The 15,307-nt window shown below is 37.6% G+C and overlaps 1 protein-coding gene across 11 annotated transcripts in view; it reads right to left on the bottom strand.

The window, feature by feature from the left end:
* Positions 1-15,307, bottom strand: part of NAV3 (neuron navigator 3) — a 547,859-nt gene that overhangs the window by 65,785 nt on the left and 466,767 nt on the right. For all 11 annotated transcript variants that reach the window (XM_061369391.1, XM_061369392.1, XM_061369388.1 and 8 more), the window contains one exon: positions 969-1,107. In XM_061369391.1, coding sequence (XP_061225375.1) covers positions 969-1,107 — 139 coding nt within the window. The remainder of the gene's footprint in view (positions 1-968; positions 1,108-15,307) is intronic.

Consider the following 15,307-nt stretch of genomic DNA (forward strand, 5'->3'; position numbering starts at 1 on the left):
AGAAGTGTCAGTTTTGTGTCCTGAATACTTGACATGAAATCACTGGAGGCAACAGCTCTTCCCCTATGCCAAGTGTTAAGTTTTGAAGTTCCCTGCTTGTAAACAGGAGATGACATGAAAGAGAATACTTCTCTATAGGGACTAACTCTTTGTTTTTTGAGGGGACTCAAGTCCTATAAACATTCTCTATTGTGTTTTTCATCAATTGCAATTTTAAGGGAAGCTGGGAAGAAATACTGGGATACCTGACACAAGGGCTTTATAAATATGTGTGTGTATATATATATATATATACACACACACATGTATATACGTATTTATGTAAATAGCTTGTGGCTGTATGCTGCTCAGAACCCTATTTTGACTTACACATTGTTCCCCTGTGTGCCCCAGGGATAACTTTTATTCCTGGACTTGACTGGAGAGAAGTTCTGCCACCAGTGGGCTCCTTCCTTCAGCCTCTTTTCTCCCGGTGAAGAGAACAGAGAAAGGACAGTATAGCTTATGTCCTTTTTCCCTGACATGCATCAGCTCATGAAATACAAAAACTATATTAATTAAACTGTGCTATCTGTTTGTTGAGATACTCCAAATGGAATGAAGTGAGTAGAAATTAACACATCATGGATCCAGTCATATTGTGCTTTTTTTGTATTGGGTGCAGCAGGGGCTGGTGGCTTCCTGAGGCTGGGACCAGTGGGGGCTGCCCTGGCCAGGCAGAACAGGGTCTTGTCAGCCATAACCTTCAGCAGTGGTATGTGCCCTGCAAGCAGGGCATCTGAGATGTCAGCCCACAGGTCAGGGCAGGGTCAGTAGGATCCATGGACTTCCTAGGCACAAGTGTGATAGAGGAGTTTCTACAATATTAGTATTTCATTTGTTTCACAGGCACTGATACTGTATGTTTTTCTTTGTTATCTTGTATACTTGCAGGGTGTTGCAAGAAAAGGCAATGAAAAAATACTCACCTGGGCATGAGTGTTTTTCCTTGAAGAGGCAGTTATATTGGAATAAGAGCTGACAGATGAGGTGGTATTCAAATCATCCGTGCTGAGGTTGTCAAGAGTGTCACTGAGGCCACTACTAACTGAGCTGCTGTCATCCCAGCTGCAGAGAAAGGAGCACATCTACTTTACATACTGTGTGTTGATAGGCAGAAAGCATCTCAACATCAATAGACACGATTATTTTTTCTTCAAGAGGTTTACCAGAAAATTTTCAGTGCTATTTCCTAATGTACAATGTATATTAGTTTTCAGACTTATTAATTAATTATTCACTCATTGTCAAGTGGTTGCTAGCTCAATTAATGAAAGACCCAGGTGCCTTTTAAAAAATTAACATCAGCTCTAAGTGTAACTTACTAAAACAGGTTGTTTCATGCTTCATTGCAATCACATTCAGTACACTGGCAGGGAAATCCATTAAACCTATCTGGTGTTGCTAGCCAAAGCATTATTAATAGCTTGGAGACACCTGATGGATTTCCAGGCTACAGAAAAATAAAAGGACTATCTCTTCTGCAGCCTAATCAGCTGTTAGCAGGAAGCCAGTATTTCTGTAAGTTTTATTTTCTTGTCTTCAGCCTTTGTCTAGTGCATGCAAGGTCATCAAAATACGATTCCCTGACAATACAGTCACTAGAGCTGACAGAGAACACAATATGCACCTGTCAAGAAGCACAGAATGTCAACTCTTTTGCTTTGGGAGATTAAGGCAGAGGATATAAATGAGAGAAAGGCTACTTTTATACAAATGTCATTTACCTACTCTGACAAAAGCCTTGCTTTTCCATGGAAGGGAATCTGATCTGTGTTTCTCAGACCCTTCTCTACGCAATTGCTATTCCATGGTGTTACATTATGACTCTTAGTTTATTGCCATATACTCCCAGTTTTGCTGCATCTCCACCTCAGTCTTGTTTTGGATTATTCCCATGCCACAGAGTTTGAAAACCTTTCATCTTATCACTGCACTAAGATTCATCTCCTATAGTTTTAGCTATATAACAGTTAGGCATCTCATTTAAGCTATCTATTTAGATGTACTCTCTAACCAGCACAAAGAAGCAGGCTCCTTTATGAGGCAATTCATCCTTGCTTAAAATATCTCACATTTGTGGGATGAACTGTCCACTGAAGGTGCCTTTTATGTCTTTCCCTCTCCTAGAGAGGAAAGGGTTGGTAAAGCCTGTTCTAGACACATAACTTCTGGAGAGGCATAGCTAGGTGACATGTTTATTCATGCTGGTAAAGTTCAAAACTTAAGAGAGAGTACTTAATATCCTTGTTTTTCTATAGCCTACATCATGAGCTGCCTTTTACAAAACCTCTAAAATTCAATCTCACAGCCAAGTTAAAGCTCAATACTGTTGCTACTGGTCATTCACAGCAAACAAGGAAAATATATCTGAATCTTTCTTTTACACATGGTGATTTGGGAGATTAAATTCATTTATCCACTTATTCAGGGAAGGCTCTAGAAAGTCATAAGGGCAGTGACAGTGAGCTGCATGGCACAAAAAGTGTGCTGATGCACCAGAAACTTCAGTGCACTAGACTTGTATCATAGCAACTGCAGCAAGCATTAACTTCATTTTGTGAAAGGTAGAAAATCACATTAGTAAGCCAGCTTAGTGAAAAGATAAACACATTTCAGAGGACAAGAGTTTATTACAGTGCTGCACTTTCCACCACTGAGTACAATGACACAAATAGATATGTCTTCTGCTACACTTCCAGGTTATATACATGAGTGATATAATAATAAAATTTAATGTCTAAGCAATTATAATATCATACCTTATAGGCTGCCCACAGACATCTAAGAACTGCCTTTGAAGCACTTGTCATTTATACTTCCTGTATTTTTCACTGTCAAATGTGATATGGCATTTCATTGATGCTAAGTCATTATTGAAATGCTATGTACCACATGAGAATATACCTTGTATAACAGTGTTAAGACTGAGAACCTTAAAGATGTATAAAAATGTAAATAAATGTGGTTAAATTTCAGAAAAGATAATATGCATTTATTGAAAAATACTTCAGAAAAAAAATAAAAAACAACAACAACAACAAAAAAAAACCCAAAAAAACAACAAAGCAAAAAAACAAAAACCATAAACCAGATACCAGACACAAAATGAGATGTATTGGGTTCTTTTACAAGCAACATGAACTTTTTATGTATGACATTCATGTCATTTAATACATGACCATCAGTTGTCTGAGTCTACCCTAAGACCCTGGGAACCAAGCTCTAGGTTTATTCTGTTCCTCCGTTTGTTATTTGATTCTGGTTTAATTTCTGGTACTTCATTTCATGCTCATTTTTCTCTGTAAGAAGATTCACATTTTCTAAATTCTGAAATAGTTCTACAACTGAAGTTTTCAGGCAAAAATGTCTATGATCATGTTTCCTTTCTAGTATGGCTTCTCTGTGTTGTTTCACACACATCACACCTCACTCACCAGTGGATTATTAGGTGGGTTCTGGAAACACTCATAGCTGTCTTGGAAGATATATATAAGATTATTTTGACACATCCACTACTGACCTTTCAGAGTCATCACTATATTTATCTGGATTTTTTTTTTTTTAATGGTAGACACTCAAGATGTTTTCTAAATTTGGGGGCTTTCATACCCCCAACTTTCTGCTGATACTCAGTATGCCTTTAAAAACCCAGCATTATCAAAACCCTCTTTCTTTCCTGTATGGCAATTTCCCAAGGACTATTAAAGAAACTGAGTCCTACTTGAACCCATGTTTTGTATCACCCTTTGAAAATACATTGTAAAAACGGAAAACTCCAACAAAATGGACTGTATCAGCCAGCTTTTGGCATGAAGATCAATTTTAGTGCATTGTCCAGAGTTGTTTGAACTTGTTCTCCTATCTTTCAGTACTGTTTCCACTTTTTCAGCCCTTCTTCCTTGTATCTAGATAGTGTAGCTAGTCTCATATGAGCTAATATACATTTTGGATAATAAAGATACCTTATTTATAATTGGAAAAAAATATTAATAATTTATATTCATTTGTCCTTTAAACTAGCAAATGAATGATGAACAGATCTTGTAAAATTAAATGTGCATCACCTTGAGATTGAAAACCCATTCGTGGGAGTCTATGGCAATTTTTCACTGTAGTTTTTCTTGTTCTTCCTACCCCTCATCAAAACAATATTCATTGTCAAATTGTACCTAAGGGCCCTAATATAGGCTTTTAATACACTGGCTAAGATTCATCTCTCATTTTCACTTTATCTTTCATTTATCGTACCTCCTACAGAGTTTATGACAGGTCAGGTTAGTACTGCTGCGCATTAATGCCTGACACCACTCTGCTTTTTAAAAACTAAATTTTGGCTACTTATAACTTTAGAAAAATCTGCTTTTTTTTATTGTTGGGTGTCAGCCTCAGGTCAATTTATTTAAAAGAAAATGACAGCAAATACAGATCAGCTATCTGGGAGACTGAGGATAAGAGAAAAATGCCTTGTTTGGCAAGTAGGGCAAGCTTTTCTTTGAGAAACCCCTGGATCCTAAAAAGAACTGGAGAAGAACCTTGAAACTCAGCAAGCCATAATCTTCACATTAGGGATGTGCATTTTGCTGTTTCTAAGGTAAATCCTCTGAATCATGGATGACTTGTATAAATCTCTTCAAAATCACTGTGTGCATATGCTTGATAGATTTTTTCAGCTAACGGGCAAAGGCTCTTCCGTATCCACCAGCTCAGCTCAGCCAGCCGGGTATTGCCTAGTTCTGGGTTCAAATCAGCAAACAGAGAGCATGTGCACATCCCAGCACTCCTTGCTCTCATCAGAAATGTACGTAACAATATATTTTTGATAACACAACCACATACTATTTTTTCTCTAGAAACACTTTATTAATTTATAGCTTGTAAGAGGTCAGCTCTAGGGGTGAATCTGAATTTTGCATTAAAGCAAGCTGCCTTCTGTCATTTTTCAAAGAACTTGAAAGGCTTCTGTAATGAAAGGGACTGTGCGATGCACAATTGAAGCCCCTGGTGTACCAGACTCCCCACAACCTGCAGGTTATTAGCTGACTGTTTTAACCAACATTTTTAATAAGCCAGACAGCAATACAGAGCTTCTAATTTTCTTTAGAATCTGACTTGCAAAGATGTAACAGATACAAATGTATGCCTTGAATCTATAGTTTGCTGCAGGGGTATCTTAAAAGTTAGGTTACTTATGTCAAAAACCAGCAGCCTTACTATTGCTGTACCTCCTCTTTCTGTCTGTAAAATGGGCACAATACATACACAAATGAGTTTGAAATCACAATCTCTGCTGTGGATATTCAGACACTACGCTAAAAAGCACCTTAAAAGAGCCTCTCTTTAGAAAAATGTTCAAATAACATATGATAAATAAATTAAGGGGATGCACATGATAAATAACAAGGAATACACAAAATGTGAAATAACTGCTTTTAAACTGAACACCCTCAATCTAAACTTTATATAAAATAAGGAATTTAGAGGTTAGGAGATACTGTTGACCAAACTATGATTGACCAAAAAATGTATGTGCACAGGAAATCTGAATTAAGGTTATACTGAGTGCTTTTAGAACATTGAGTTCACACAGCATGAGTAACATTCAGCTTATCAACTTTCTAATTCTGATAATCATTCCATCACTTCAGTCATTCACAAGGCTGAATCTCAGTAGGGAAGCTGTACTGCAGTAGGAATGTCCCTTCTCCTCGTGGGCTAGAACAAATGCTCCCAACCAAGTAATAGCCACCATCCCCTGGTTAGATTTATAGCCACTGTGTTACAAACATCATCTCATGTTCTTTCAGTTTGCCCAGGCTCTTTGCAGTAATGTTACCAATATTCTTTCCTGTTTAGAAGATCTGTGTTTTAATTTGATGAACACATTTGCCTATGAGATTATTAGCACTAGCTAAAACTCACCTCTAATTCTAGCCTGCATCTTTTGAATCTGAACAGTTCTTGCTCATTTTGAACCAAGAAATAACCCTTCTTCTGGAAAAAACCTTCACATTGTCTTTAATTACTGAAAGTGAATATTGTACACATCATAATTCTCCACAAATTGCTCCAGATGCTTCAAGCAAAGTTCCAGCTTCTTGATCTCATCAAATACTCCATGAAGTTGAGGAATCCACAACTTGCCATCTATACAGTTGGTTAGTCTTCACTACCACTCCCTGTTTCTCTTTCATAGTGTGAGTTAGTACTGAAAAGATCTCTCCATAATAATCTTGTCATTGACCTTTCTATCACATAGTTGTTCTAGAAATAGCAAGGTGTCTGAAGTCAAAACACCCGGTGCTTAACATCAGTTTGTAGAACTGAGTAAAGATTATAAACATATTCCCTCAATAACAACTATTCCCTCAAATGGAAATATAAATTACACTCAGCTCTGCTCATTACACTTTCATTACACTTCTGTGTTTGCTTTCCACAAGTATTTGTTGGCCTTTTTTTTGCTTGAAAATAATAAAATTCTGAGTTCACATGCTGAAGTATATGGGCCAAATGAGGAATATTTATACGGGATAAGGCATTATTTCACACAGCAGGTGGGCAAGCAACAGAGCTCTAGGGCAAAGATTTCATGAAATAGGCCAGATAATACTTGATCATACCCTACATAATAAAGATCTGCAGAATATGCAACAAATTTTTCTAGATGTTTTGTGTGATGGCTGAAAATACAAAATGCAGTGCACTGGGAGAGCCACGAATCCTGAAGGTACACGACAAGAGGAAGTGGTACTAACAACCTGTGTTAGCTCCATGAATACCTAAAATATTCTCCTTTCACAGTACTTGTTCCAGAAAATCAAAGCAGTCCCTAACTGCAGACAAGACATGGTGAAGCGTCCAACCACAATGATTCTTCCTTCTACTTTTCCTGTTGCTATTTTAGCATTTTCCTACAAGCTCTTAAACTTGCCATCTCAGTGAGCTCCACCATACTGACAAGCTGAGTCAATGCCTGGAATTTGTTTCAACAATTAGCATACTTTATTAATTCTTGAGAGTTACTCCAGCTGAAGTGGCCTAAGTATGCTTTTCACAAGCAGTTCATCAGACACATGAAGGCAGCAAGACTCCAATCAAAGTCCTATTAGAGTCTGCTGAAAAAGTATGGCTCCTTCAGTGCGTACAGCTCCTGGCACAGTTTGAGAAGTTGCTGGCATTTTATTTTCTTTGGCTCATTACCCATTTTTGAGAGCAGAAGCAGGAACTACAGCTTGGAGAATACAGCTCTAGAAAACAAAATTAAAACCTTTCCTCTTAAACAACTCATTTCATCAAAATGACTGTTCTATCTAGGGAGGATTGTAACTCTGAATGAAAAATAGCACTTTATTTGTCACATGCTTTGTACTGCACATGAAGGGCTTTAGATCATAGTAGTAGACCCACAATCCTTGTGTGTCTTGCTTAGAAACAAGAAATACTTAGTCACCTTCCTGTTAATGCCAGTGGCACACATGTATCCCCAGGGACTTGTGTATGGATTTGGGATTCAGGGAATCTGAGCAAACACATTTAGCAAAACAACCTTTACTTGCTTTCCAGAACAACTCTGAGCTTTTAAACTTTTTAAAATTGTTCATTACCATAGTGGCTACATACAGGGAAGTGCCCACATGTACTTCTGCTGCTGGGGAAAATAGTCTTAAAGATAAAATAAGATAATCGAGATCATGACAAAAGACAGGGCTACATAACATATAGGGCTAAAGAGAAACTTGACTCCTGAGTGTGTGTTTGAGGATCAACAAATACATACTAAGATCAGATCAAAGATGAGCAGTGAGGTGTTATCCATTCCTATGGCTTCACACAGCTGGCTGTTTTATGTCAGTGACTCCTCAGATGATGCAGGTCTCCACATCCCTCTCTTACAGTCTCTGGATGTGTGTCACCATTGCTCATAGAAATAGTAGATGTGTGAGAAACGCAAGTTATAACTAGTATAGCCTCCTTCCACATTTGCCAAATAACATGCTGGTACACTAGTCTACTGTAGTGGCTAGGACTGGGACACCCTTGGTTATACTGGATAGTTACTTAAATTAACCAATAGTGCCCTAAAAAAGCAAAATCTCCAAAGTTAGCCACCTGTGAAGTGAGTGGCTACCTGGAGTGTAAGACAATTCATGTCACTGATGTGCAAGGTATCTATATTAAGTACGAGTTAGGAAATTGAAGGTTGGCATTTAGTCCATTAGTCAACAGACAGAGAGCAAGCAGGAAAAACTGGAGAGAGATCAGAGAGGTAAAGGACCCAAACTAGATGCCCAGAGTAGAAAGTTTGAACTTAGTACACCTGTCTTTGCTCACATAAGACCTGCAAGAGGAAGACAGAACTCACTGACCATCAGTCTGTGCTTAAGGTAGTCCCACACACATAAAATCCATAAAACAGGGAATACAATACATAAATCAGCCTCCACAACACACTCCATGGAGGTGGATGTTGCTTCTCTAGAGCACACACTGAAGTGCATATTAAGATGCAGTCCAGCCTGCTACCATCCTCTCTGACACCCATACTTCAGAACATATTTCAGGAGAGTAAGGCAGGATTCAGCCTAAAATAATGACCTTATAGCTACCCCCCCAACTGGCTTTTGAGAACAGAAATGATCTCTTGGCTCATTAAGAAGAAAAGATAAGAAAATAATTGGGCTGTTGTTACTCAAAGGAACTTCTCACTAGACAATCTCATGATTGCCAGCCAATATATCAGCTGGCAAACATTTCCCTTCAAAGTTTAATTCATCATTAATTAATCTGTTTTAAATCCTATGAGCTCAGCTGCTTACTATTCATAAAACAGCTGTGCTGACCCTTCACAGACAGATTCAAGATGGCATAGAGTTCATAAAATCAATACTTTGTTTTAATTCACAGACTATGAGAGCCGAAGCCCAGGGCCTGCATCAAACCAGAAACTTGCAGGGCCTATGAATTTCATTATAGCTATTTTATCCTCATAGCTAAATGAAAACATACAGTTGGATTCATACTTCACCACCTTTTCCTCAGCAGGGGTAATATATTACCTGTCATACCCAAACAAGGCAACCACTGAAGTGTTAATCTTGACTTACTTTGAGGTCATGGACAGAAAATCATGCCTTGTGCATTTCAAAATGGATGCATTCAGCATATTCTAAGGAAAACTGCTTATAATTAAAAAGAATAAATGTATCTGCTTTCATGCAGTATCACTTTGCGAGAATTTTTTATTGCATGTCTGAATTGTTTTTTATAAGAAGATCCAATTAGAAAATAATATCCTACTACAGAAATTACTTCTAGCCCATGAGCACAATTAGAGCAAAATGCAGTTTTGCAAGGTCACTGTATTTCCATATTTCTTCTTCCAAGCTCTTAATAAGTGCTTTCAGAAATAATTTGGTTTTAGAGCCTGCAGGAAAAAAAAAAAAGATGGAAGATTTACATTTCTTGTGATAATTATACACACCTTGCAAAACCTGCATAATCACACCTCAGGATCTGAACAAGTCTTTGCCAGAACTCCTTCTTGTTTCCACTTATTTCTGAATAGAACACTTAAACTGACACGATAGGGACAGCAGAAAGTCATTAACTCCCTCTAAATTTGTAAGAGAATGTATCAACAAGCAGAAGAAGGAACTTTGCAAAATGGCATTCAGGCAAGTGTTACTTGAATAAAATAATAAATATCCTACTAGAAAGATCTTTTATTTCTGGAATGTAAAGTTCTTTTGCATGAGGCAGATAAACAGCATTCATTTTTAATTATATTTTGAACAGTCTGTGGAAAATAGTAATATATGGGCTGAAGCAAGATGTAAGGAAGTAATTCCACCAGGAACTGCTGACAATAATGTAACAAATCAAGGGAGAAAAGCTTTTGATGGAATTATCTTCCCGCTGCTGTTTATGTTATTAATACACTGTTTGGATCCAAGAGATGTTGAAGTTTTTCAAATGCAGATTCAGTAAGTTATTTAACGTCATTTGAATGGACATAAATAAACAAATTACAGTGCCCATACAGTTCTTCCGAAGACACAAATGCAGTACAAAACTCTATTCCTTGTTACGTATCACTTTCAGAATTAAAAATGTCATTCTTCACCTTGTATATGGTCAATTCACATACCCAAAAGTGAAGAAAGAAATGAGATCCCAGAAGCATAAAGAAACATCTCATGGGATCCACATTTGTATTTGAAGGAAAATCACATGGAAACCAGCACCTTAAAACACCCTGGGATAAGCAGAATTTGCCACTCACCTTTGCAAACTGCCAGTCAAGAGCTTTGGCTGGAAGGAGGTAGTGAAAAACCAAAGCACTTTACTCAAACTTATCCTTCTGATGAGGTTGAGTAAAGAAGTATACGAAGAAACCAAACAGATCTTCCAGATAATTCTTCAGAGGAGATCTGTTCCCAATAATTATTTGCCTGATGTCAAAATTGTGATTAATTGGTAATCCTGCTGGCATGGTCTCTCAAACTTTAAGAATATTTGTTGTTAGAAGTACCTGTTCTATTTTGGCTTATGTGCAGAAACTAGGATTTATTTTTCCTGTTTGTAACTGATGAAATACAATCTGAAGAAAAAAAGTGTATACAACTGTGCTAGCAGAATGATGAGAAGTAAATAACTGCTCATTCTGGTCATGATTCTCATCCTACAAATCTTCATGAAACAGCAAGACTTAAACCCAACAGTTGTATTCAGCTTTGCTCTTGGGAGTAAAGCAAGGCTGGTTTTGGTTTGTGAGAGACATTTATTACCCCCATTGTCCTTTGCTGAGGATGGAAACATGTGGCAGACAAAAACTAAAACAAAACTTTTACATTTAATTTGTAATTTCATTTCTTTTTGTTTAAATAATTTTTTACAATTGTAAGCTGACGGTACTAGCTTAGTGCAGGACACCTCCTGCCCTTGTCACCTCACTGCATCAGTCCCTGATAACCTTCTTACCCACTGGCATACAGTGGTCTCAGAGCTTTCAGTCCTGCACTGACATCTGACGAGCAGGGAAAGCACCAGAGACTGGTGACACATGAGCACAGCCAGAAATACAGCCCTTCTGAAAGCATGGGATTAATTTTATCTTGGAAGCAAAATGGAAGCAATGGGCTTCTCCTCCCATTCCTACCCTCTTTCAATGTAGCTTTTCCCAGCAGACCTCAAGACAAGGTGCTGGTTTGTTCAGTTTAGCAGCAAGTTGCAACTGTGGGAAAAGCTGCTAGTTCGATGCTTCTGAATAAAAATCTTCACCCTTGAAACTATTTAAGAGCTTGATCCACACAAATACTTTCAGATAACAGGGTAAGCCTATTATCTGAAGCCTAATAGGCTTACTTGCTTGCAGCCAGTATCATGACAACAACCTGTCTGAACAGGACAAGTTAAGCAGAACACAAAGCTGTTTCTTCTGCTTTTGTTTGCCAGGACTGTTACTCACACTTGTTGCTCTTTCCCCAGATTTTGCTGTGTGAAGACCCAGATTACTGCTTAAGCAGGAAGTAGGAAGGGACCTTCTCCTGCTTCTGCATGAGCTTTTTTTTAACATCATTTAGTAAGGAATGAAGACTTCAGTTCTCGTGCTCCCTGTGCATCTGGCCTTCAGGCGCTTGCTCATCCATGATGTCTGGCTGATTTTAACAAAACTTTGCAGAAAACATAAAAAGTATAGTTTGTAACTCTCATGCAAATACACATGAAGAGTCATATGAAGACATACGACTCTCATGAAGTCATATGAAGACAGAGGCAAAGTAGAAGTGACTCTGAGAGGAAATGTGCAATGTGGATTAAATATAGCAGACATACATGATTCCATAGACAATACCAGACTTCTGGCTTAGGCATATCTTTATTCTATTTGTAGCAAATAGGTTCGTGGAACATTTTTATTCACATTTGAGATCTGAAGGGTTTTTTCCCTGATTTTTAATTCCTTCTAGCCTTCTCACCCATGAAGGTCGGACTGCTGAGTTTAGAAAACATGGATTTCAGAACAAAACTTACTTGCATTTAGTCATCCTAGCTTTGATTTGGTTTTTTTGTTTGTTTGTTTGTTTTCACTTCCCCAAATGTTCAATATGTTCTCATTCTGCATTAAAGAGCTATTTGGGCATTTAGATTACTGACATTCGTTAGTTTTAGATAATTTCTGTTTGAAAAGTTTAATGTTATATTTGATCTTGACTAGTGCCAGGCTTTTGCAGCAATCTTAAATGCTATTCATTTGCATCTCTTTTTACATTGCTGCTTTTCACATGGTCATTAACAGCAATTATTGAGCCACTGTATTTTAATTCTGTTCAGAGATCTCAACTGGTATCAATTCAATCACCAGAAGTTTCCAAATATATGTATTTGTTATTCCATATACCAGTGGTACCCAATCTTTGTCAGTCCCATAATCTCTTAAGTACTATCTGTGTGCCATGTATTTATCACCTTCCCAATGAGGGTAGGAGCTCATTTACTTCAAATTCAGCCTAATCCTTTTCTGATTTTAAGGAATCTGGAGAAATGAGGGTTGTATGAGTGAGTTGCAGGTCAGATAAACTGCTCAAGTTTCTGCAGGATGAATATTATGAAGCTATGTGGTTATATAGCTAGCTGGAAATTTTAAATCAAAACATATTTGAAAATACACTGATTTTCTAAATAGAAAATGAAACATCTCACAATATAGAAATATCATGATTTCTTCAAAAAATGGAAGAAACTTAGGAACTAATTTATAAATTTCAGTCAGCCTATAATTGCATTGTCATGTTAAAATCAGAAATTACACTTTTTTGCACTGTGTAACCAGGCATACTAGAACACTGTAAATATTCTTTTTAGATCTTAGTTTTCAGATGTTTAATTTACTCCATTTGATATTTCAAATCATTGTGGAAAATGTTACTTAATACTGAACAAAACTGCCTTTTCTAAATTGAAGCATTTTCAATTAAGTACAATACTATATGCTAGTCATATGAAAAAAATAGATAATAATATAATAAAGGATAGTATAAAATGGGTGCTTGAAATAAAACTAAAAAAGATGACCTCTTTTTTCTTAAATCAAACATATTTCAATTGCTCTTGTGTCAAATTAAAAAAAAAAAAAATTCACTCATAATTTAATGCAAAACCAAAGTCAAAATATGAGAAATTCTTTTACAAAGATAAGGCAGATTTTGATATAATCTCTAAAGGTACACAGCTAACAACAATACTAGGTTTTATGCACCCTAAACCTTTTGGTATTCTTCCTTGTATGGTGACAGATGTGTCCTAAAGGCATTGTCGTGTTCTGTGTTGTGAACAGTTTTCTTCACAAAAAAAAACAAAGCCTTTAGAAAATTGCAATACTTTTGCTGGATAACAGAATATTTCCCTTGGCTGATTTTAGCTCAAAGGTCAGGAGAGCAGCATATTAAAAACACCCTTTTTAGCTGAAAATATGGCAGCAGTAACATATCTCACCATGAGTTCTCTCTCCAAGGGACGGAAGTACCAAAATTAGTATGATTGCCAGATTGACTCAAAGAGAAAAATGGTGATCATGGATTCAAGACACTCTTGACACAGCTTGTCAGCACGGTGTGAACTGCAGGTTTTAGAAAGGGAACCCATTTCAGCCTTTAAGCATCTTCTGCAGGAGAAAAGCAGCACCTGATCTCCCTGTACACAAATAACTGCCCAAGTAGACTTACTCCTCTAATATGTCAGGATCTATCAAACAATTGAGGAATTTGGTTCTGGCTGGTTTTCAGGAATTCTGGGTGACCTGAGGAGTGCAGTGAGGTCAGCACCAAGGGGCAGAAAGAAGATTTTGTGATGGGTGGTGAATGAGGTGCTAAAAGTCCTCTGGCTAGTCCTCCCCAGCCGACCATGGCCATGCATGTGTACTTAAGAGATGGTAGATACAGACAACAGGGGAGGAGATTTTGGCACTTCCAAAGTTTTGTCTATCTGCTAGGTGTGATGCCAGGCCCATTGCACAGTTATCTTCTGGGCACTGGGGGCAGGGTCCCTCCAGGAAGGCCGCTTTGCTGCATAGGACACCTCAGCTCAGAGCCAGTTTAAACATGTTTCAAAAATCCTGATTACACTGGGGTTGCAAGCAAGACACATTTTAAGTGTAACTTACCCTTGCAACTGTGGGAATTTTTAATTAACTTTAGTAATATGAAAAGCAAGTTTACTATTTATTGTTACCACCCCAAAAAACCCAATGCCAGGAGAGCTATGAAAGTGAGGAGGTGAATCTCAAATTATCAGGAAAAAAACCCCAAACACCAACCAAAAGGATGAATGCGCACTGTTTTTTCAATGCTGTTTTCCATGTGAAAAAGACAAAAAGGTACTGCAATGGAGAGGCATGAATCCTGCAGTTATGCTGGAAAGAGAACAAAAAGGAGTCGAGTCCTTTCTACAACCTAGAGAGCTAAGAATGAAAATACTCATCTGCAATGTTGCAGAAAGGGTGCAAGAAAGACACCAAAAGACCAGACAGCAAGAGATTGTGGAAATGTGATGGATTGCAGCTGAGAGGGACACTAAGCTCAAACCCTGCATAAATAAAAGGTTGGATGTTACTTACAAAGGTCAGAGCTCTAGACAATAACAGAGAGCAGAGTATCAAGGAGTGAATTGCTGCATCATCTCTACCCCAGACACATACAGCTGAGACCAAAGGCACTGCAGAGAGAGACACAGGGCCTGCAGCAAAAATCCTCCCATGCAATGCTAGCAGAGTAAATACATTGTCTTTACATTGTGTGCTTTTCATTTGAAATTGCCACACTGTCTCCCATTTAACCTGAAATTCAGATAATCTTTGCTCTCTGACAGACCACGTAACTATCAGAAGCAGCGGAAATGAAAGGGCAGAGGCAACTTCAATAGTGAGAACATGCTATGGCAGGCTGGAAACTCTACCTCTTAAAAAAAACCCTTTCCTCTTAAAATCCCCAACACAAAATACATACTGCTACTGATTACAGCTCTTCCATAAATAACCAATATCTATAATATCTACAGTTATTTCCCTTATAAAAAGTCTTAAGTTTCATATCTAACACCCTTCCTCCTTTCAATTTCCAGGAAAGGTACAGGATAACTGGCATAAATATAATCACAAAATATCCTAAAATCATTTTGAAGGACTACAACTGGGTTAAAGGAATAGCTAACCTTATACTGGGTAACAATCAAGACTATTATGCTAAAATATAACAGGATCAGCAATGGG

Source organism: Neopsephotus bourkii, unplaced genomic scaffold, assembly GCF_033783945.1.
Source record: "Neopsephotus bourkii isolate Nb327-2 ecotype Australia unplaced genomic scaffold, CSIRO-AGI_Nbou_v1 NB_1493, whole genome shotgun sequence".
In the NCBI taxonomy this organism is placed as follows: Eukaryota; Metazoa; Chordata; class Aves; order Psittaciformes; family Psittacidae; genus Neopsephotus; species Neopsephotus bourkii.